The sequence below is a fragment of the Oenanthe melanoleuca genome, chromosome 19 (assembly GCF_029582105.1).
Source record: "Oenanthe melanoleuca isolate GR-GAL-2019-014 chromosome 19, OMel1.0, whole genome shotgun sequence".
In the NCBI taxonomy this organism is placed as follows: domain Eukaryota; kingdom Metazoa; phylum Chordata; class Aves; order Passeriformes; family Muscicapidae; genus Oenanthe; species Oenanthe melanoleuca.
Window position 1 is genome coordinate 2,255,304 of NC_079352.1, and position 23,983 is coordinate 2,279,286.

General features: G+C 50.9%; 1 protein-coding gene across 1 annotated transcript in view; it reads left to right on the top strand.

Moving 5' to 3' along the window:
- Positions 1–3,072: 3,072 nt before the first annotated feature.
- The window catches only part of TBX4 (T-box transcription factor 4), a 33,793-nt gene continuing 12,882 nt past the window's right edge, over positions 3,073–23,983 (top strand). Inside the window, exons 1-5 of the mRNA XM_056506645.1 lie at positions 3,073–3,227; positions 5,714–5,872; positions 6,575–6,669; positions 18,212–18,331; positions 19,939–20,086. Coding sequence (XP_056362620.1) covers positions 5,717–5,872; positions 6,575–6,669; positions 18,212–18,331; positions 19,939–20,086 — 519 coding nt within the window. The 5' untranslated portion in view covers positions 3,073–3,227; positions 5,714–5,716. The remainder of the gene's footprint in view (positions 3,228–5,713; positions 5,873–6,574; positions 6,670–18,211; positions 18,332–19,938; positions 20,087–23,983) is intronic.

The following is a 23,983-nucleotide window of genomic DNA, read 5'->3' on the forward strand; positions in this document are numbered from 1 at the left end:
GCTCCCATCCTCCAGCATGTTGTAGCTTTAGGGGCTCTTCTCATTAAAATCAAGAAAAGTTATTGCAAAATAGATTGAGCTGCCTTTTTTTTTTTTTTTTTTTTTTTTTTTTTTTTTTTTTGGTATGTATGTAAATCTTGAAGTTAAATCAGAGCTTTGGCTGGGAAATACCACTGGCCTCTATCTCAGACTGATGCTCAACAGGACAGTGATCTCTGGACTATTCATTCTTACAAAGACTTTGCCAAGCTCATAATAAAATCTCTTTCTACAAAAAAAGTGCAGTTCATTTGAAATGTTAGTTTTTTAGACGTTACTTTAAAAAATAATAAGTGAACATATTAAAAAATACAAATCCAGAGCATTTGGACAAAATTAGGGTTAGTTTTAAAAATTAAACCAATTCAACAATTGTTAGCTTTTATTTCTAAAATATTTAATCTTTCAAAAAATGTCAACACACGTGAATATTCGTTCATAATTTAATTATTTCTGGATACAGTTTTAACATTGCCGGGCTGCATTTTGCATAGTTTTGTTTGAAAATACGAGGGGTGAGTACGCTTGGTACGCTGAAATAAAATTAACAAATATCCCCCCCCAAATATTTAAAAACAAATCGGAATATGGTTCTTCGTTTGATTTACCCGGTTCCAGCGGAGCTTGGTGCGAGATTGAGCAGCACATTCGTTTACAACGTTTTAAAACATTCGTTAAAATATTTACTTAGCAGTTTAAAACAAAGCCTTAGAGCCTACAAACGTGCCCAGGTCAGGGAAATACATGTGGATAATTGGGCTGAACGATTTAGAAGCAGAGAATCACTTACATTTCAAACTGTGCATATTTCCAATACCCCCTTAGAGTATCTATTTTAGGCAGATCCTTGAGATTAAAGGGCTGCACGTCAGCCCGTATCTTACCCACGCTTCCTTGTCATCGTTTCTTTGCGATTAAATTTTGTGTTTTCCTTTCAGCCTAGAAGTGTTTGGTACCAGTCTCTTGGCAAAAGAGCCTGAGGAATGGAAGGGTAAAGAAATATGACCCAGCTGCTATGCACAATGAGGTTTGTAAGTCCTTGTATGGTATAAATAAGCATATTACACAGTTATTAGAAATTTGGCACTGTCGCTGTTTAGAAGCAAGACTCTGATGCTGTGTAATTCCTCCCGAGTCCATGCATAACTCAGTATTAGCCTTCCATTCTTCCAGCCTTGTTACTGGCCAAATTCGGCAACTTTTTCTCAGTACTCATCCATTCAATCCCTTCTCAGCAGTGTAAACCGGTGAGTTTCCTCTCAAGTCAGTAAATCTGTGCCAACCCACGCGGTCGAGGCTCGGTCCTGACTTTCCCCCCTCGCTCGGGGCTCTGAGCCGCCGCCGTCGGGGCCGCGCGGCTCCGTCGGGAGCGGCCTCGGGGTTCGCTTCTCCCCTTGCCTCCGTCCTGGTTGGCAGCTTTTCTTGGGGGGGAAGAGAAGCAGGTTTTCTTTGGGGGAAGAACAGCCACGGAAAGGCTCGGTGGCTGCAAGAGCGCTGGAGCATCCCGCGGAACGGAACCCACGCGGGTTTCCCCGGCCCGCGGACTGAGAGTAACTATGGAGAAAAGCGACAGCAAATTTTTATTAATGGCCGGTGTTTAGGGCCAAGGCATGAGCGAGCTCGGTGACAGTGATGAGTGGTGTGGAGCGCTGGTCCCTGAAAGCGGGGCTTATCCTCCCACTGCTCCCTTGGCTCGGCGTTGATGAGCCGTGAATAGGAGCCACCCTGCCGTCGGGGATCCGGCCGTTTATCTGCCGGGCGATGACAGTCGGGCCGGTTTCGCCTTGCCGTGAATTGCCGCAGCCTTGGGGGAGCGCACGGAGCTGCCGCAGCCGGGGGCTCCGTCCGACGAGGGCGTTTCACCCCACGGCTCGGGGGATGAGGAATTCTGTGCTCTCCCGGAGGAACCGAGCCCGGAGCCCGCTAAGGGCAGGTGCTGCCCGGGCTCAGGGCACGGCTGGACTCATCCGGGGCCGCACGGCGGAAAACGGGCCCGACCCCACGGCTCCAGCATCCCCGTACGCACCGACGGGAAAATCTGAGGCTGAAAGGAGGCCTGAGAGTAATTCGGTTTGCTTTACTTACATCCTCCCCACCTGGGATTGCCCCCTCCGCCCTTTTTATTTTGTTCAAGGGGGAAAACCTGCATTTAACGTCGGGAAGCTCAGGCAGCGGTCGGCATTTCCCCTGTCCTTGCCGCGATTGCGGGAGGAAGGAGTGCAGGGAGGCTCACCCAGACCAAGCCGAGCCGCCGGTACCGGCTGCACAGCCACACCAGAACTCACCTTGCCGTGCAGCAGCCGCCCCGGTCCCGCAGCCCGCGGGTGGCGCAGAGCGAGGGGCGGGCGCGGTGCCCGCGGTGCGCGGGGCTGGGGCACGGAACCGGCGGGGAACGGAGCGGGACCGGTCAGCGGCTGAGCCGGGGCTCTCGCTGCCCCTCGCCGGGACGGCTCCTCGCCCCCAGCCCCTCCTCAGTCCCGCTCGGTCTGTGCGGGGACAGCACGGCCGCAGTCCCGTCTCGCCCCGGCCCGGTCTCACCTGCCCCATCCCGCTGGCTCCTGCGGGATCCGCTCGCCGCTCCCAAGCTCGCAACCCCGGCCCGTTCAGGTCCTTTTTTTTTTTTTTTTTCTTTCCCTTTACTTTTTTCTCTTTCATTTTTTTTTTTTTTTTCGGGTGGGAGTGGGGAAAAGGTTCATTACGAGGTTGACCCCACTTTACTTTTTATTCTGCTCCTGTTCCCAATTTCGGCACCACGTGACGGTGGGAGTGAGTTTGGGTTTAAATTCACTTTCAAGAAAACCCCGATAAGACCCCAGCCCCGCCGGCCCACGGCGGGGTCCCTGTGAGCCCGGCGCTGCGGCAGCGAGCGGCGCCTCGGCGCCCGCCCGGGACCCCGCCTCGGGTAAGGGCGCGGGAGGGATGAGCAGGGGCTTGGGGGCGCAGTGCTGTCGCGACATAGCGCGGGCCACAGCAGTTTTGCTGTCGCGACATAGCGCGGGCCACAGCAGTTTTGCTGTCGCCACAGGCGTACCGGGGGTAGCGCGCGGCCTGGGCGCGGTTGGGATGTGAGGGGTCGGCCCAGCCCAGGGAGGGCAGCGCTGCGGAGCTTGGTGTGTGGGGGTCGGTGATCGCGACAGCCGAGCTGAAGTCGCCCTTTGAGTCGCGACAGCACTCGGGAGCTATCCCAGGTGTGTTCTCCTCCCGATCTGAGGGTTTAGCGCGGCGGTGGCAGCCCCGAGCAGGCGGTGCCGGTGCCGCAGCGTGAGGGAGCTCCAGGAGCCGGATGGTGTGAGGGGCTCTTCCCTTGCCGCCCTCACCTCGGGGCGGCCCGACGGCCTCGCCGTGGCTTTGTTGTGGCCGCCCAGCTCCTGCCTGCCTTGTGGAAAGGCTCGGGGCTCTGTGTCGCGACATGGAGAGGAGGGGAAGACCTGTCCTCGTCCCCAGACTCTCAGGGAGAGCCGCAACCTAGGGCAGGCCACAGGCCGGAGGGCACGGACGCTTTGGTTGCGGTGCAGGGTCAGGAACCCCACGGGGGCTGTGGGTCCCTCCTGAGGCGGGACCCCTGCCCAGGCGTGATCCCGGCTCTTCCCCATCACCTCTCCCGGGCTGCCCCGGCTCCCGCCGCGGGGTCCCGCCGAGCCGGCTGCCCTTCCAAGCGCGGCCTATGCCCCCCGCTGCAGCCCCGGCCTTGCCCGGCTCCCCGGCGGGCAGCGGGGAGCCCCAGGACCGTCAGGGCTGTGAGGGGGCGGTGGTGCCGAGGGTGTCCCCTCTCCCCGGGCTCCTCCCGGAGCACCGAGCGGCTCCGCTCGCCGCCAGGCCCGGCGCAGCGCCGAGGCAGGCCGGGGAAGGCCGCGGCCGGGTCCGGTGCGCGGGGCCGGGCGGCCGCTGCCCCCGCCGGTGCCCCCCGGTGCGGAGCGACGGGCGGAGCGGGGCCGGGCCGGGCCGGGCCGGGCGGAGCGGGCCAGAGTCGGTGTAAAGGGATGTGATTGACAGCGGCAACGTCAGCAACAGGAGGGGAAGGAAAAGGGAGGGGGGGGGGAGACAAAGAGGGAGGGAGTCGAAAGGCCCCAAACTGGATCTTTATGGAACATTTTCCGCCGAGATCAAGGGAAAGTGAATCCGCGCAGCGGGGGATGCTCCGCACGTCGCTGCCATCGGGGGCCGCGGAGCCGCTCCCGGCCTGAGCGCCCCGCGGATGCCCTTCATGCCGCAGCCGCCCCCAGGCCAAGCCCGGAGCCCCCCGCTGCGCCTGCTGCCCCTCGGCCGGCCGTGTGAGTTCCCGGGGTGCGGGGGGAAGGACGGGAGGGAGCGGGGGGTGCAAGGGTGCGGGGCTCCCTGTAGCCCAGCGAGCCCCGGCCTGGGGTGGGACACGGCCGCCAGCCTGCCCCGCTGCTCCCTGCTGCTCCCCGCCAGCCAACCTGCTCCGTGCCGGGAGCACCGGTCCCGGTCCTGGCCTGGAGCCTTGCCCTCGGGCTTCGCCCGGACACCTCCCACCTGTGCCCTCCCGGTCACCCGGCTCCGCTCTGCGGTTGGACGCCGGGAAACATCCGCGCCTCGGCCGGGCTGGGGTCGTCCTGTCCCGACACCCCGAGCCGGGCGGAGGGACCGGTGGAGCTCTCGGGGCATTGAGCCCCGTACCGTGCTCCCCGCTCGGTGCTCCCTGCCCCGGGGACTGCGGCTGGTCGCTGGTCACTGGGGTATGTGTGTCTGCTCGCTCACAGCCGGGCTGGCTGTCCGGCTCCTCGGCGGGAGCTCTCCCCGGAATTCTGGTGCGAATGGAGCTGGGAGTCCCAGCCCCGCTCTCACCGGTGCTCTGCTGAGGCTGGAGTTTGGGGTGCCTGTCCCGCTCTTCCTGGAGCTGTGCTGGAGCTTCAGTTCGGGGTCCCAGCCCCTCTCTCCCCCTGCACAGGCGCTGTCCCGAGGAGCGGCTCGGCCTTGGCGGCTCGGGCCGGGGAGCGGGGCTGCGGGCCGGGGACAGGAGCGCTTCCTCGGGGGCCGCAGGTCCGCGGCCAGCGCCGGTTTTGGTCCCCGGGACCGGCATCCCGCAAGCTCCTCGGAGCTGCTCCCTCTGCGCGCCGCCTCTGCCCGTCCTTCTGTCTGTCCGTCTGTCCGTCCGTCAAGCGGGGCGGGCGGCCGCGTCCCTCCGCGCTGTAAAAGTCGGCGTTGATGCGCGGCAGCCCCGGCGGAGCTGTCAGGCCTTATCTTTATTGGTTTTTCCCAGTCTCCGTCCAAGTTTAAGAGGGGCCCTTTTATCTCGGAGCCCAGCACTCCCCCTGTTTACACCGTCCGGCTCCGCCGAAGCTCTTCGTCCAGGAGCCCCCGACGGGACGGGGCAGAGAGACGGAGCGGGCCGGGCTCGGACGGGTACCGGAGGGGAGAAGGAATCGGGGCTGGGAACACATCAGACATGAGCTGCCCTGGCCTCAAGCGGGAGCGCAGCCACGCGTGGGCGGCTCCCCCGCGGGGTCTGGCGGGCCCAGCCCGGTTCTGCCGGACACAGCGGCTTCCCCCGGGGCCAGCGGTGTCACATCCCGGTGCCGCCGCCCGAGAAGCGACCACGAGCCGGGCCGGCAGGGCCTGAGCTCGCAGGTGGCCGTGCCCGGGGCTGGGCGAGGGGCAGGGGTTGGATGTACTCCCGATGCCGTGAGCTAACATTGCACCTCTCTCCCCCAAGGAAATGCTCCAGGAGAAAAGCCTGTCTGAAACCGAGGAAGGGTTTCCAACAGCCCCCGCGCCCGGCCATGCGGACACCTCCGCCGGCTCCCCCGTCCTCGGCGTAGCCGGGGGGAGCAGCACGCCGCTCAGCAGCCCGCAGCTCCCCGACCCCGAGCAGGTACGCTCCGTCCGAGCCGCCACCGCATCTCCCCCGGCCGCGACACGGGGAGGGATTGCGAGAAAAGCTCATTTTTCTTAACTTCTCTTCGTTTTTATTTTTTTAATTGTTATCGTGTTATTTTCTCGCTGTCGGTGCGTAGGTCGGTAAAGGGCAAATCCGAGCATCGAAAGCCGCCGCTCCTCCCGGGGCTGCGGCCCGGCAGGGAATTCACTGGGGGTTTTCCATCCCTAAATAAAAGGCGGCTTTTGTGCCTTTGCCCCGCGCCTCTGCGATGTCCCAGCATCCTGCGGAACGCACAAAGAGCGGCCCTGGACGAGGATCCGTTATCCCCGCGGCTGCTCCTGGCCCCGGTTTTTGGGAGGCTTAGGGCGAGTCTACCCCTGCAGATTTTTTCTCCTAGAAAAAAGGAAAAAAAAAATTAAAGAAAAAAAAAACATTTAGCCGCAGTATCCTGCCTGGTTGTGAAAGTCTGCAATTAAAACCGGCCTCCGTTTGTTTCTCTTATTTTTTGGCAAAAGGCAGTGGAATTTTTGAGACTCCATCCTCCTCCCGCACAGGCTGGTGGCTTCGCCCGGAGCTTCGGCTGCAGCGCGGGCCCTGAGTGTCCCCAACCCCAGCTCTACCACGGCCCTTCCCAGCCCTTCTCGCGGGTTTTCTCCATCCTTTCTTGCTAATCTCATTATTATAATTTTTTTTCAGACAATAGAAAATATCAAAGTCTATCTCCATGAGAAGGAGCTATGGAAGAAATTTCATGAAGCTGGTACAGAAATGATAATAACCAAAGCAGGCAGGTTAGTGAAAATTCTGTGTAAACATGTATTGCTCCTGATCTCTATGAAATGTCCTGTTTGCCAAGACTGGGTTTTGCAGAGTTGCCACAGTTAGTGGCATTTAAAAATTGCTATTGTGATTGCAGATTTCAGTAAGATAATTTTTTCAGTGTAAACTATACATGTATTTGAGTGTGGCAGTCGGAATGTAGATGCAAGAAAATGTTGTGGGATAGTTTAGAACATTTAGTCCTGACTCTCTCTGGTAACGATTTTTTAAAAATTATTTTTTAATTAGGAAATTATGATAATCGTGGTGTTGTTGGTTTGGGTTTTTTTCCCACAAAGCAAACCCCCTTCCTTTTTCTGTACCTTACACTAAGACCTGTGCTGGGATACTCTGCACCAAAGTTTTAGCAGATCATTATTTTAATCTCAAAACTGAAAGAGAAACGGGTACCACTTTTGGATTAAAAAAAAATCAGTTTTCCTTTGGAAACAAATAATTATTTTTATCAAATCAAAGCCCCCTCAGTGTGCACACCCAGGGAGGGAGACCAGAGCCTCACAGAGGCTTCAGTTGCCCAGAGAAATCAGCCCTGCATCTGCTCGGGGCTCCTGTTCTGCCCGGGCTGCTCTGGTGGGAGATGGCAAAATTAATGTCAGAAAATTAAGAATCAGAATTAAACCTCAGACCATCACTGGCTCGGGAATAAGATAATTCCCAAGAAATTTAGCAGGGTGTCACTGTGGGCACCAAAGTATCTGCCCTTGCCTTCTGCGGCAGCGGGCTCACCTCGCTGCTGCTGGGAAAGAAAAGTTGAGGAATTAACATTTAATTCCAGCCCAGCTGAGTGGTTCTGCCGTGCCCTGCGACCGCTCGTTTTACACCGTGCTAGCGAGCTGTGCAGCCAGACACTCAAATAACGGGCAGAAAACAGAGAGAAAAAAACACAAATAATTTCCATTTTTATTTCTCTGTGGTCTCTGAGCCTTTGTGCAGAGCAGCCGGGGATGCTCATGGAGTGTGTGTGTGACTTTTCTCCCGTTTGCTGCTCACACTGTGAGACCCAAAATCCAACCCTCGGCATTGGGTTTTCGGGATTGATGAGCGCTTTCCCTCTGCTTTCCTCTGTCCCGGCAGTGCTGCTCTGTGCAGCAGCTGCTCGCTGTAGGAAGTTGGACTCCAACAAGTGAGATATTCCCATTATTCCCCCTGGAGAGAGGGGTGTATGTCCCGGGAATCTTCCATTTATTTGCTCTGTGGCTGTTTATGGAGTGATGGTGCAGGTAACTGTCCTTTTCACACCTTATTTTGGTGTGTAAAATCTCAGGGCTTGTTCTGCAGCGTCTGCTAATGGGATGAGCTGGGTTCGTTTGGATGGGTCTGCTCCCTAAGCCAGCTCAGATCAGGGGATCAAAACCTCAGATACTTTACCCTTAATTTATAGTATCTGAGTGTGTCTGTGAGGAGATGTGTAATATCTGTGCCGAATTCTGGACCCTAAGCATCCCAACCGTGCATGATATCTCTCTGTAAGTTCGAACGTGGCTTGTTTAAACAGCTCCATATGGACGGGGCTCAGTCCCACATTCCTTGCCCGGTGGAGCTGGCAGTGCACCTTTCAGGAGGTGGGATGGGGGTTAGACTACAAGATGTACAAAAATTCGTGTATTTTAAGCTACTCGAGCCAAATTCTCCATTCGCAAAATTCGGTGCAGCGCCACCGAGCTAAAATAATTTTAATTTTTTCTTATAAACAGTTTTGAATTAAAAAAAATAATGAAAGAAGTGGCTGAAATGCTGACGAATAACACAGAACAAAAGAACCTTTTTTTTTTTTTCACTGGGCTCAGCTGCAAAAATGCAGGACGAGGGCTTTTGTCGGTGTTCTTAGCAGCGAGGCAGAGCCCCGGAGCCCCCGCGCCGCCGGTGCCGGGACCCGGCTCAGTCGCCCCTGCCCGGGCTGGGCTCTGCCGCAGCACCGACAGCAAAATGACACCAAATAATTAGCATGAGAACGGGCGAAAAATCGAACAACTTAAATCCCGTGGTGCCTCGAGTGTGGGTTCGGAGCGGTGCCACGCGTGGCCGTGCTGAGGGCAGGGCAGCCCCACGAGCTGCGATCTGCTGCTAATCCCAGTGCAAAGGACAAAGTGAAAATTATTACTTCATGCAGATTTTATTTTACCCAAGCTATTTAAATAGAGAGTCGCAATAATAAACCTCCTCTTGAGCCAATTAAAAAAACGATGGTTAATGGAGATTTGTGTGCACTTGCATTTAGCATTGGGGGGGTGTGGAAAGAGGGAAAGCGACTAATTGCAGGCACTAATCAGGACTCTAATCCCCCTCCCAGCAGGCACAGAGATGCCCCTGAATGCCGTTAGTTGAAATCACTTAAATGTAGGTCTGTCTGACCTCAAGGGGCACAAACGAAAAGAAATGGAAGCCTGATTTTTAAATTTCAAACAACAACAACAACAAAAAAAAAAGAGAGTGACTTTAATGACAAGTTCACTCAATGGAGAGGAAATGTAAAGCTCAGCGGAAGCGTTAATTCCATGGCAATGGTGTAAAATAGCTTTTTTGTATAAACAAGGCAAATATTGATAACTTAGTTGGGGGAGAAAGGGGGAGTCATTTGTTTCGTTCTTTGTAGAGCTCCACAGAATGAGCCAACTATAAATTATCGAGAATTTAGGGCTGCGAATTACTTTAGGGGATTATTACTCCCTCTTAGGACAGATCTGTAGGAGATATTAGGAGCAAGCTCAGCATTGAAATAGAAATCAGGTTGTTGCCAAGAAAGTTTGATTTATAAAGTGGAAACATCTTTAAAATGCACTCGCTATCTTTTTAATGTCCGTCTGCTTCATTGTGGGAGGGGAAAAAAAAGAGATTATTTTATATTAAAAGGATCATCAAAAGATAAGTTTATGTTAGCAAAGTTCCCTGAACTTTGGAGAAAAGCGCTCGGATCCCTCAGAGCGCCCGCGGCAGCGCCCGCAGGATGGGCGCCGGCTCCATCACTCAGAGCCTTCCTCTCCTTCCTCCTCTTTGAGGTTTGCTCTAATTACGGATTTCTCCTCCGGAGGATTATCTGGTGATGGTTTTAAAAGGCTGAATGTCTGCGCTGCAGAGATTTCCCCGTCCCCGGCGCTGCCCGGAGCGCTGGGTACCCTCGGAAGCAGAGGGGAACGGGAGGAAAAGCGGCCCCGGGTGATCCCTTGGGGCAGTGCCCATCTCGAGGGGCGTTTTGCAGGGCGGGTTTTTCGGGGGGCAGAGGGGATCCCGTTGTTTGAGCAGCCCCTCTCTGCGGAGCCCGGGCGGGGCGGCTGCTCCCCGTCCCCGTTCCCCTCCCAGCATCCCGGTCCCCACCCCTGCTCACAGCGCGGCTGGGGCGATTTCCAGGGATGGGGGCAACGAACCCAGCGCCCACAGCCAGCTGTGAGTGCCTGCTTTTGGAAAGAATTGTCCACAAACCCTCCTGTGTGTGTGTATGTGTGTGTGTGTGTGTGTATATCTATTTATGTACGTGTGTGTGTGTGTGTGTGTGTGTATCTATTTATTTATATGTGTGTGTGTGCTGAAACAAAAACCCCTCCAAAACCAAACCAGCCAACAAAAAAAATATCCCTCACTCCGCCCCCCCAAAAAATTTAACCAAAGAATACCCTAAAAACCTCCACCACCAAAAAGTTCCAGTCGGCGAGATCCTATTGAATCCAATTAATGCAATCAATCTAGGCGCTAATAAAGGCACAGGGTGTATTAGGGGATGCAGATGCAGCTGCACATCTGGATTCCTCCCCTCTGGCCGCCCTGCTGTGGGGGCATTGCTCTGTGGTAGCAGGGTGCACACCTTTCCTCTGGGATTTTAGGAATCCCACACTTGTGAAATTGTACGAGGGGTGGGGAAAGCAGAAAGCAAATGAGGGAATTCATTAGAAATCTGGCTTTCCCAATTCCATCCTCTCACTTTTATGTGCTATTATTTAACTGAACAATTGTAGATTTTTTTTGTAGCTCGTGGCAAAGCATTCTTTGTGAAATCTCATCTTCCAGACTTTATTTCTGCTGGAAGTTAATCTTTTCTTCTGCAGCCTTCCTGGCTCAGGATTTCTTCTTTCTGTTAGATTATTTATTTAGCTGTTCTCTAGGTTTTTCCCAAAGTGCCAGTCTTTGCAGCATTTCAATTTCTAGCCAGGTATTGCCAAGGACAAACAATTTGATAAAGTTTTTGTCTCATCAGTACATCAGTTCACAGGATGTCTGGTCACATTTTTGTGAACAGTTCCTGAAGAGAAAATAGTGTGTCATTTCTCTGTGGTAGCAGAACTGTCCCTGAGACGTAACAGGAGACTCAAGATACTGAATTTGAATTTTGGCTGGAGTGCAGGATGTGCACAGGTACAAAGCCAGCTTTGGTTTCTATGGTAGCAGGTTTTAAGAAGCATATATAGGAAAATGCTGCAGAGGAAAAAAGTATAATCAATAAAGCATCTTGTACGTGCTGAAAAGACCCAAATCCCCTTTAGATGTGTTCAAGTTTTATTTTAAAAGTGGCTTATTTCAGTTTAAAAAAAAATCTGTTCCTAATCAACTTTAGTAAACCAAAATAAAACTAGTTTTTAGGACATCAAGGTCTGAAGAAGTATAAATGCTTTGGCTAAGCTGGTGCAGCTTTCCTGTGTGAATAATCCTTTAAAAGTTAAATTTTCCATGGCTCTGTAGGGCATATGGATGCCCAGTTCTCATCACAATTAAAGGGAAATATTTGTCCAGAATCTTTTGAGGCAGTTACAAGAATTTCTGCTGATGCTTTTTGATCCAAAAGCAAACCTTAATATCCGAGATCAACGAAGGAATGTGAGCCGTCAATTTAAAACATAGAAATAAAATAGATATTTGAGGAATGTTTGATCTGCTTGCTCCTAAATTTGGGGTCCTGGAATTATCCTGTTCAGGCAAACTCCTGCTTTTAGAGAAAAAGCAGGAGTGAACTCCAATGGCTCTTGGCTGTGCTGCTAAAGTTGTCAACAGCTTTGGCAAGGGAGGCAGAGCTTGTGCACACCGAGGAGGGCAGGGATGGCAGTTTGGTTTTTGATACACTTCTCTCTTCAAGCAGCCACCCCTGCTTTTTAAAGACATGGGATGCTCACAGTTAAGGGTGTTCCCTTGCTTGTCCTTGTGCTGGAGCTTGGTCAGGGTAAGGGGAGGTTTTGGTCAAGCCCAGATCAGCTGGGGCAGGTCCCATCCATTGCTGGGGTTCTGCTGCTGCCTCAAAAGTTCCTGGACATCGGGGCTGTGGCTCCAGCAGTGCCGAGGCTGCCTCAGCTCCTCCCTCAGCCCACTGCTGCTGGAGCTGGGCTGGAGAGGGAGCAAACCTGCCCTGAGATGCTGTAGGTGACCACACTCTTGCCCAGGTTCTCTCTGAGGCACTGTGCTCTGTCACTGGTGCTGCTGGCATCACCTCTCCCATCCTCCTGCACGTTGGGATCTTCTCTGCTCAACTTCAGCTGCAGCAAAATGAAAGCCCAGGGAAGCAGCCCATGGCCAGGAGCCTCAAGTCACCATGGGGCAAAGAAAGGAAATGTTTCTAGACCATGAAAGCAGCCATCCAGCAAACCAAGTTCTCAAGTATGTGAGAAGCAATGTTTTATTTAAAAATTAGATGTGCTAGCCAGAAGGAAAAAATACAACCTCGCCATTCCAAAATATAAAAATCCCTTAACTGTCTGACCTTCTCATCACTAGGTCATGGTCCTGCCACCAGATAAATCTCTCCTATCTGCCCATAGACTGAGAGTTCAATGTTGCTTGTGTTAGTGACAGTGAATTTGGGGCTGAAAAATGAACTACTGATGAGAACTCCTGTTGAACCTGTATTGTTTGTTATTCTGAGGCAAGGATCTGGCATGGGCTAATCCAGCACTTCAAAGTTAACTGCTCTTACTTTGTATACAGAGCGTCATAACGGAGTGGCGTGGGTGATAAGAGAAATAAGGGACTGAGGGTTAGAATACACTGGGAAAATGGGACCCTGTTGAAAAACTCTTTGATCTCTTTAAAGTATTTTCTGAAAGCAAGAATCTATCAAAAAGGAAATGCCATTTAAAAGGCTAAAAGAAACAGCTGACATCCCCAAATTTGTTTTAATCTGCCCTGGAGAATATTGTTTTTAAAGATGCGTTAAGTCAGTGGAAGAAATACTTGTCAAAAGAAAGGAAATCAGAAAAAAATGAAGAAAGGTCATCAGAATGGAGACATAGTTCTTGAAGCCTCTGCACACCATTCTTTTCCCTTCTAACAATGGAGACAAGAAGCATCATCCTCAAGGCCAATTCTCTGGAAGAATTTGGGGCCACATCAGTCGTTATCAGGGGTGCAGGTGTGTCACCTGCCTTGGTGTTCTGAAACCATCCCTGGAGGCAACTCAGCACACCCAGCAGGTTCTGAGGACGTGGTTGCTCAGCCATGACATGGCTTGCTGGCCAAGATGTTGAGTGAGCAGCTGTTTTCTGATCCTTTCACAACCTGATCTGCCACAGGCAGCACCTTCCCAGGCAGCACGGCACAGGAGCTTCCAAAAATCACTTGCTTTACTTGACCCAAAAGCAAAGACGGTAAGATCTCTGTCTGTCTTTGGAAATCCTTGTCTTTCTGTCTTCAAAAATAGAATTTCAGCTGCTGAGCTGCTGAAGTGCTTTCTGCCCCATTGAAAGGACAGAAGGAAGCACTCAGCAGGTCTGAAGGACCATCCACACCTCAGGGACGTGCAGTGATCACCAATCCACATAAATCCATGGGCTTCAGAGAGCACTGACAGCCTTTGGTGAGGGCATGGCTGGAGTTGCTCAGGTGTCCTGGTTCCATGCAGTTTTCTCTATGCAAATGCTGTTTGAATTCCCTGCTTACCCTGTGTAGTCAGAGATATTCCTTCCCAGCTAATGCATGTCAGGAATGGTCTTGGCATCTAAGTGAAGGTCAGATTAAATCCTGGTGAGCAGGAGGGTAGTGAGGGTTTGTTGCTGGTGTGCAGTGTGGCACAGCACTGCTCAAATGAGTATTTGAGGTCTTTAATCAGCTTTGATTCTCTCCACTTTTCTGGTTTGCCATCCCCTGCCCAAAAACAAGATTTGCTGGAGCTTTGCAACCACCCATCTCTGCAGGATCAACCAGACCTACTCATCTGGAGATTAAAACACACAAGATGCCCACGAAGAGGCCAAGCCTGGAGAGCCTGAAAGGCTGGGAACTGCTGCCCCAAAGGAAAGCAAAGCTTTTCTCTTATCTCTCACTTCCAAATCCAACCAGCCAATTACACATCAATTAAACTTTGTTTGAACATAATAGAAGCTTTGGCTCCATGTCAGCAACTGCTCCACGGTTAAGGGGATTGGATAGTAATAGTATAAATAAATAAACAAGAGATGCTTATTCTAACAGTTCATTTTAAAACAATTTGTGAATATCATGTAGAGATAAAATGTGCCTAGCATAAACTTAGCTAAGCAGTGACTGCTTCATTATCAGAACAAATAATTCACTAGCACATCATCTTTGAAGCTTGGGAGGCCTGTGGAATTGTGCTGCTTGTTTATTTTCCTGGCTTTTACTGGTTTTGCTACATTTCATCTGCAGGGAAGGGTTTTAGCTGGCGCTGTGGCAATGTGGTGCCAAGCTCTGGTGGTGCCAATCCTGCTCCAATTGCTCATGGTCCCCAGAGCCAGGCACAGCCCTTCTGCCCTTCCCAGGGCATCACCCAGGATTTTAATGGGATTTTAATGCCAGATGGGGTGTCCTGCTCACACAAGAGGCACCGTAGTCTTTTCCCCATGATTGCTTTCTTTGAGCGTGCCTTTCTTTTGTGAACATAAAAACTGATTTAAGTTTAGCCCTGTGAGGGGCAGTGAGAGCTGCTGCCATGGCACAGCAGCACTTTGTCCCTGCCACTGCAGGGGTGGGACAGGAATGGGCCTGTCAGAGCCACTAAATCCAGCAGAGAGCTCTGAGAAGCACATGAGACCCTCAGGATAGGGCTGAGGAGACTGGATGGTTCCTTCTGAAATGGGTTTGAATGTGTCTAAAACTGGAGTGCTGTCAATTCTGCAGAGGAGGCTGTTGGGGCTGGTGCTTGGCTGCTTGTGCTGAGCCCTGGTGCATCACACGGGTGCTCCCAGGGCTCCTGGCCGGTCCCTGGGTGGGCAGGGGAGCTCTGGGGCTGCTGGTGGCTGGTGGGCCCTGCTCCCTGAGCTGCCCTGCTGCCTCCACCTAAGGTGTGCTGCTGGCTGGACACACACCTGGTGTGGCTTTCAAAAAAAGGAGTGTAAATTGGAAGGAAATTGGTCCAGTGCTGGACATCCCCACCTCAGGGATGGCATTGTCATTGGCATATTCAGGGCATTTGCTGCAGCCCATGGACACTGTCCATGGGTCCAAACAGGTTTTGGTCTGAACAAAAGATGATGAGGCCAGGAATTGCTGCAATGAATCTCCTGAGTACTGGTGGCTCAAACTTCACAGCAGAGCTGGGTGTTGCTGTGCTGCACTTGTGCCCATCACTGAACCTCCCTGAGCTGCCCCGTTTGCCCAGGCAGGGCTGCAGCTGCCCTTGGCACAGGAGGTGCCCTGAGGATCAGATGTCCCCTGCTTGCACACGCTCCCAGGAAGCCCCAGATTCCCAATTTTGTGCCCAGTTCCCGCGCAGCAATGTTCTCCCCGGCTTTGGAGCCGTGCGGGAAGGAGGGTGGATAAAACAGGGATCTGCCCTGCTCTTGCTTCAGACCTCCCACCAAAGCCAGGCTGAGCTTTCCCAGAGCTTGGCAAGACGTTGGCAAGTTTTATTGCAGCACTGGGTGATTTTTGTGCCTCTGCCGGTCCCCGAGCAATGGATGATGAAGCAACCTATTGTCCGGGAGCTGGCGGGAGCGGAGCATCCCCGGCGGAGCCGCCCGTCCTGCCGGAGCTCTGCCTGCGCCGCGCTGCCGGAGGCGCAGCCTGTGCACAGCTCCTGCTCAGCTGCAGCTCCTCGTGCCTGGGAGCAGCTCCACTGACCTGTAGTAAATTTGGGGAAGCAGGCAGGTTTTTGGCCCCTTCCCAGGGCTGACAGGAGCTCTATAGAGCCACTGTAGGCACAGCCTCGCTGCCAAGCAGGGCTGGTGCAGCTCCATCGTGGTTTTCTGCTCCCTTCTTTCAAATGGGACATTTAATAAGGAGAAGGACATGATATTAGGTACTGTCTCTTGCTGTTTTTTTTTTTTTTTTTCTTGTTAATTCAATCTCTATGACTGCATTTCCTTGGCCCCAGATCTTGGGTTTGTCATGCCTTCCCACCAGAAATGCACAACCCATGTTTGTATCATATTGCAAAGAGATATTTACTAAACGAGCCTCTGCCAAGGGGTTGAGAAATATGTTTTCATTAAGAAAATTAAACTGACAAGTCCCTGGACAGCACATTAGTCGCATATTTTTTCTTTAAGGCCAAAATGCAGCAGCTAATAATAATGATGAAATGTCCATGCACAGCCAAATTGCTAAAATTTACCCAGTGTTTTCCTGGAAAAGAATGCAGAGAGTTGGCAAACTTGGTTGTAGCTGGGTCTGTGGACTGCTGAGTACAATGCTACCACTGCGAGATAGTGAGTGGTTTGCAAGTTAAGCAACACCTTCAATCAGATGTGAGTCCCCATTTGTTATCCTTAAAGAATTTCAGCTGTATATATTATAGTAGTACTTTGGCTCTTTGTATTTATTTTAGAGGGCTATACTAAAGAACATTATAAACTCAGGCATGTCCATGCTATATGAACTCCATATGCTGAAGCTTAATTTTAAATGCCATTAAAAAAGCACTTAACATTTACAATATATCAGTTCAGCTACTTTAGCAGCTTGGATGTTCTACAGTAAATGAAATGATTTAGGGAAAAATAAATTCAGAAGCTCAATGTTATAAAAATTCCCAATGCAGGTATGATAAACTGTTGAATTGTGTCCATCTCATTTCTGGTTTTTAATAATTTTCACCTCTTTTTTTCCCCTTTTTTTGTTTCATTTTTAAATGCCATTTAAAGGCCTAATTTAAAGGAAAAAAAAAAATCTTGGCATTCAGATTGGATTCCTTATACAATTTTTTTCAATGTGTGAATTGGGCTGTGTATTCACAAATTGAAATGTCCTACTGTATTTGCCCAGGTGCTTACCTGTAGGAGGACAAGGTTAAGAGGAGTGCAGAGTTTATGAATGAAAATCAAAGAGGGACATGGGTAAACCACCCCTTTTTAGTCCAGGCTAATTACATGGTAAACATCTGGAATTTATGCAGGGCGGTTAAAAGAGTCAATTGAAACGATTTTGAACAGGGCCCATTTTGTTGCCTTCTCCCCAAGCAGCGACAAAATGGTGCTGCAGACCTGGACCAGCTCAGGAAAAGAGGGATAAAGTGGGGGACAAAGTGGCCTTGATGTCTGATGGAGAAATGACATCAGGATCTGGGCCCATCTTATTCACGTAATTGAACGAGTGCAGGATGTGGCAATTCTCATCTGCATCCCTTGTGCCGGCGGGAAGGAGAACTTTGTGTCCTGGCTGGAGGGCTGTGCTGAGCCAGTCTGCTCTATTGACTTGGGTGTTTTTACTGGATGAGGAGGAGGTGGGGAAGATGGAGCCAAGAAAACAGTTACTCTGAGGATGTGAAGTGCCTAATCCTGCAAATCCTGGCTGCTGACACGGCCTTGAGGGACTGGGAAGCCCATGGCAGTGTCAGTATCCATTAGGGCCCTCTCCTTCGGATTGCAAGGCCAGGCTGGGATGGAATCTGCTGTTTTCACAGCCACAGAGCTTTAGGAAAAGGTGTTATTTAATGTCACAAGCACCCTTTAGGTCTGTGAGACGTGAATGTTCTCTAGTGATGCACTGGCTTATGGGATGCTCTGGTTTGGTTGCTGAAGGCTGTGGGAGAGGCACATTCTAGTGGAAAGCTCTGCCATGATCCAGGCTCCAGCAAGGTTTGATGGGTGTGCTGTGAATTTGGAAATCTGGGAAGGCCAGAGGAGCACCACCACAGGGTTTAACCCTTTGTTTCCCCAGGCTTTGCTGATCCTCAGTTCTCAGTTTGTTGGAGGGAACACAGGGGTAGTGGTGGGACCTGGTGGATACTGGGATTGTGTGAATGACAAAGTCTGTGCTTGGTTTCCTCTGAAACATAGGCAGGTCTCCTGACCTTTCAAACACTTCCACAGCAGCAAAAATCTGCAATTTTGATGCTGCTGTAAGCCAGGTAGAGCCTCCTGTAGAAGTGAGAGGTCCTTGTCCAAGCCTCCCACAAACAGGGATGTGTTGACCTCCCTATATCTTTCTCTGCACCCTTCTTTTCCTGGCACTGGCCCATAGCCCCCCTCTTACCCAAATTCGTGCCCACTTTTGCACTAGCATACACTCTGGAGAGTTTAAATCAGGTATGAACAAAAAGCAATAATCCCTCTGCTGCTCCAAGTTCCCATCAGTTCCAGTGCTTCCATCCCTCACTAACGTGGTACCTCTGCTTTCCCCAAGGAGGATGTTTCCCAGTTACAAGGTCAAAGTGACTGGCATGAACCCCAAGACCAAGTACATTTTGTTGATCGACATCGTCCCGGCCGACGACCACCGCTACAAATTCTGTGACAACAAATGGTAAGACAACACTTCTGTTTGCCAGGTTTTCCATAAGAAAATTGTGATTGGATCAACCATTTGTTGTGCAAACTTAGAAACCAATAGAAACACCTTCCCTTGGGAGGATGCCAACATCCCAGAGCTCTCTTTGGTGGAGCAATGATGGACAAAGAGCCAGGGCTGGAAGTTTAAACCAGACCAATATAAAATCAAATATTATTAACAGGCTGGGTGGTTAACTGCTAGAAAAAAGTGCTTCTGGGGTGGTGACTTGTCCATCCCCAAAGTGTTCTAGGCTGGGGAGTTTTTTTGGAGAAGATGCTTTAGGCCAAGCTAAGGTTATCTGGCCATGTGCAATGTAGGAAGGTAAAGTCCCAGCCTGCCTTGTACCAGAGACTGGACAGGATGATCTAATGGTCCATTTTGGCCCTCAAAATTAGGTCTCTATGTGACTAAGACAAGTTTTAAATTCCTTCCTTCTATAGTAATATTTTGCTTTTGGGAAAGCAGCTATAAAGCAAAATGTGGGGTGGTTTGCTCAGAGCCCTGATTCTCTTCTGTTCTTCTTCCCTTCCCTGTGCCTTTCCCAGCAAAGTTACTCACCCAAGAGGCAGCTGGGATTTTTGCTCTCTGACAAAGGAAACGTGTTTTCTCTTTTGATTTTCCCCCCCTAAAGTGCCCAGCAGCCTCCCTCCCTGCCCCTGTTCGCTGTGGTTTCCCCAAACCTTCCACTGCTGCTGCCTGGTGAAAAGCGATGGAAAATTTCACAGGGAACGAGCCCGGTGACATCCCAGAAAGCAATAATTATTTATTTGTACATTAGGGCTGCTCCAGATTTTTTTAAAAAATCCCTTTTCCATGTGCTTTTGTCCCAGAATGCCGCTGGGTAAGAGGAGTGGACTGAGGGTCTCTGCACCACGGTGGCCACTTTGTGTGTTTCAGACATTAAACATGAGATGATGGATAGTTGTTCACTCTGTTTAATTTAGTTTTTACCAGCCCTAGAGCTGTTTCCCCTTTTCCTTTTATTGCTGCTGGAAAGTTTCTGTTGTTTTTGGTAATATTGCTTTTATTGGGGTTTTATAAGAGGAGAACAATGTGGAGTAATGAGGGCGTTGCCATGAAATGATGTCTCATGGCTGGGCCTTGTGTCCATGAGAGCTGCTGGTGGTGTGGGGCAAGGGGAGCTGCAGAAGGGGGCTGGGAGCAGCTCCAGAGAGGGAAACAGCCCCTTCCCACTGGGCCAGGCTGTGGGAGCCCTGCCTGGCTGTGCAGGGTGCAGCCACTCCAGCTCTGCGCCTGCCCACAGGTACTTTCTCCTGTGCAGAACGGTCTTTGAAGACTTCCAAAAACCCAGACCAAGTTTTCCTCTTTGAAAATGTCCATATCAAGACAGTGCCCCAAGAAAATTCCATGTGGGAGCAGGGATGGGGTGACTCTGCCAGCCTGGGATGCTGGAACAAGGATCCCAAAACCGCCATGAGCAGCAGGAGCCTCCCTGAGTTCCCACATCCTGTGCATCCCCCCAGGGCTGGCAGGAGGGTTGCTGGGATGACTCCAAGGACAAAAAGCTTTTCTACATCCAGGCTGTGGCAGAGTGATGCCATCTGTCCCTCTGTTCTCAGGATGGTGGCTGGGAAGGCCGAGCCAGCCATGCCGGGCCGGCTGTACGTGCACCCCGACTCCCCAGCCACAGGAGCCCACTGGATGAGGCAGCTGGTGTCCTTCCAGAAGCTCAAACTCACCAACAACCACCTGGATCCCTTTGGACACGTAAGAGAGACATTCTGCAAGGGGCTTGGGTGGAGGTGGGCTCATAATGCTGAGTTTGTCTGGGATGCTGCGTGGGATGTCACAGTTAATAACAGTTAATTTAATAATAAGGAACAACATTATTTTGTGCTGGGTGGGAGAGTGTTTAATGCAAAGGGAGGGGTCTGTGTGCTTCCCCTTCTCTTGGAAATGCAGCCATGGCTGGCTCAGTTGTGTCCTGTTGGATGCCACTGAGTTTTTCTTTCATGCCCAGGAACTTTCCAGGCAGCACTGTGGGATTTTCAGCCCAGCACGTGGCACATGCAGCTCACAGAAGCTTTCCAAGCTGGCTTTGGCAGCCCTAAAAAAGATGAAGCATTTTATTTGGAAAATCTTGATTCATGTGTATTGGGAATGCAGAGGTGGGGAGCACACAGTTGTTTTCCCCAGTGCATTTAATAACTCAGACCAAGGGCCCTTGCAGCCTGCCAGGAGAGTCAGTGCTCAGATACTGCATATAAAAACACAGACCTGTCTGGTTTGCACAATTTGAGCTGAAAGTCACTTAAAAATAAACCATCCTTGGGGGGTGGAAGGGAAGAGAGAGTTTAAAATCCTTCTAGCTTTAGTGCCAGCTCCTCCTTGTACACGGGTAAGAAAATCTAATCCCATGTGGATTTTAACCTGATGGTGTTTTAAGCAGCAGCAGTTTGGAGGGCAAGGGAGGCTGTGAGAAGGGTGCAGAGTGGAAAGGGGTGTGTCTGTCTTGCTTAAAATGATTGTGCATTGAGCCTTTAAAGAGCAGCATTTCCCTTGGAGTCAGTGTCCCAGTGCCTCCCACAGCTGTCCAGAAAGTGCAATTCTGGCACAGCTAAATCAGCTGCAGCTTTGGGGGGCTGACTCCAGAGGCAGAAGGACCCCACCAGCTTAAAATGCTCCTAAAAATCCAGAATTTTTGCCAGTATTTGTAATTTTTTTGTGGATTTTGAGCCTCCAAAAGCTGGGCCCTGGCAGGGACTTGGTGATAACCCAGCCCCGTGCTGGGCCCTGACCCCCTCCCCACCCTACTGACCCCACTGAGACATGTGTGAGCTTCAAAGGCTCATGGTTAATGCTGCTGGTATTAATCACAGCCCATCTCTGCTCCCCCTCAAGGGGGGAAGCACCACGGAAATGAAATGAAACAACTGCACCAGGGCTCACTCAGCAGAAGGGACACAAAGCCACCCCTGCCACTGTTCCACAGCCATCCGAGCCCTGGCTCTGCACGTGGCATTTTTTCACTCTGTGTTTTCCTCTTGGTTAACTCTGCAGTTTAATATATGACTGTTTATGCTGTAAAATGTAAACCATAAAACATGCAGGATGTGCGATGTGGCTGTAAAACAAACAGGATGTGCCGTGTTGCTTTTGCAACTTTAAACGTTTGCTTTTCCTGACTTTGTCATTTTTTAACTGAGATTTTAGCACTGCATTTTAACAGGGAGGATTTTAACCCCCTCCTCCTTCCCAGTGAACAGCCTGCTTGTGTTCCCACAAGGTTTCCCCAGTGAGGCAGTGGGGACTCTGGTTTGGGTTTTGGGGTAATATCCACCATGCCACGGCTCCAGGTGAGCCCAGCCCAGCACCTTCCCTCTCACATTAATGGGAAAATACCTGAAATAATGGATTTTAAAGTGCCTGGTTTGCTGCTCACTTCAGGCACTGACAACCTGCCTGGCTAAATGGGATTGAACCTGTCCTCAGCCAGCTCCTCATTAGGCTTCTTAATTAATCATCTGCTTCAGAGATGTGCACAGGGAGGAGAGCTGGGCTCTGCACAGGACAGGGGAAGGCTCCCATCAGCTCAGGCTCAGAGCAGTTCTGCCTGTCCCACGAAGGCATTACGTTAGGAATAATAACAGCTTCTCATTTCTAGGAATTTGTTCCCAGTGACTGCAAACACTTTCTTAAAGTTCCCTAAGAAAACAAGTCAGAAAAGCCACAGGGTTTGTTTGCCTTCCCGTGCGCCAGCAGAGCCTGCCTGCGCTTCCTTTTGTCTTTGATTTCCTCCAAACCTCAAAACCACGTGGAGGGAGGATTTCTGCAGCTTAGCTGGGGCATTTTTGGCTGTGTGGGCAGCTGCCCAGCCAGAGCTGTGCTGGGTCACCCACCCTGGCACCCTTGGCCACTGCAGTGTCCCCATCCCTACACGGGGTGCAGCTCCTCTGAGCCACTCGTGGGATCTCACTTGAAAGACAGGCAGCAGAAATTTCACATTATTCCATCAATATTATCATTATTATTATTATTATTTTTTCCATCAATACATGAATCCATTTATCCATCCATGCCCTGACTCTATGCACTGTAATTGCTTAATATCAGGGATTAGCAGCCCCATGGAGATTATAAGAAGTGGAGGCACATTGGAGGCTTAAAATAAGTAAGATAAACATCTTAATTAATGAACTGTGGAGTCAAAGCCTTTGCTGCAATCCATGGAATTAGACTGGAGATGATTTACCATGCTGGGGATGTGGGAAAGCCTCACTCCCTGACACCAGCCCTTTCTCTCCAGCCTCACAAACCTCACTCCTGCTTGCCCTGGCCCGTTATCTGTTGTGGTAAATTATTAGTTACAGTCAGAGGCACGGGAGGCATTTGTCAATGCAGACATGTAAAACTGAGCAGGTTTTATATCAGAACTAATTCAGAGCTCTGTAATCTGCCTCAAAGCCCTGTGGCTGAGCAGGTTTTGTGGCAGGTAAGGCTGTGCCCAGCTCACACAGCACAGCCTGAAAACGTGGGCTGTATATTTTGCTCCGGGGGGATTTTTCATCCATGAAAGGCTTCTTTCACACCAGGCTTAACAACTGAGGAACCTTCATGTTGGAAATGGATTAAGAAATCAGCAGCCACTGTAATGTTTAGCTACAGTGAGGTCTATCTGATCCCAAAGAAAGCACTGTAAGCCACCTATGCTTAGAGGGAAATCTGAATTTATGTATTTTCAAAGCATTACATGCAGAGATAATCAAACTGATAGAGCCTCTGATTTACGTGGGGCTGGTGAGTGATTATGAGCACGAGGGATTCTGGCAGGGGTGGTGCTTGGTGCCAGGGCAGTAACAGGGCATTTGCAGAGGTGAAAATCATTTTGTAAGTGCAGCAAGGCTGGCACATCCCTTACCCATTCCCGTGTATGCTGCCTGGGAAATACCTAGCAGTGTTTTCCAGGGGAAAAATGGGAATGACTCCATCACTCCAGGTTATTTTGTGCTGATCTCAGCTGCAGAGGATGCACAAAAATCCCCTCTCTGTTGTAAAGGGGAACATAACACCTGTATTTCTTTAGAAAGCTGATTCAGGGCAGGATGGGAAAATAGCAAGTGTGTGTCTGCACAGTGATAAATCCTTTTGGGCACTGGGCTGTGGGGAGGACGTGGGGAGCCCTTTTGGGCACTGACCATGAGTGGTGGCTCCAGATGTGCTGGCAGCCCAGGATCCTTCTGAGGACTGAAAATTGGGATTTGCAGCACCCAGAGGAGTTAAGGATGAGCTGGGTGGCAGCTGCAGAAAACATTCCAGCCCTGTCCAGGCCTGTCTTCCCTGGTTTTAGGCAGGCTGGGAGCACTCAGAGTCACTCCAGTCACCAGCTGGAAAATGGGAGAGGAGCAAGAGCATCCCAGGAGGGGTTTGTGCTGTTGTGCTGCTCTTGTCAGTGACTCCACTGAAATTAAAGCTCTCTGCCACAGGACTCAGCTCCTGCAGCCAGGCCAGCTTGGAAGGGGCAAGAGCATCCCATCAGCATTCTTGAGAGGTTCTGACTGGGACCAGATGGATTGGAAATTAAATAAATAGGAATATAAATAATATATAAATAGATTCTGGAATAAAAAAAGGTATTCCTGCAGGGAAACAAAAAATAAACAAAGG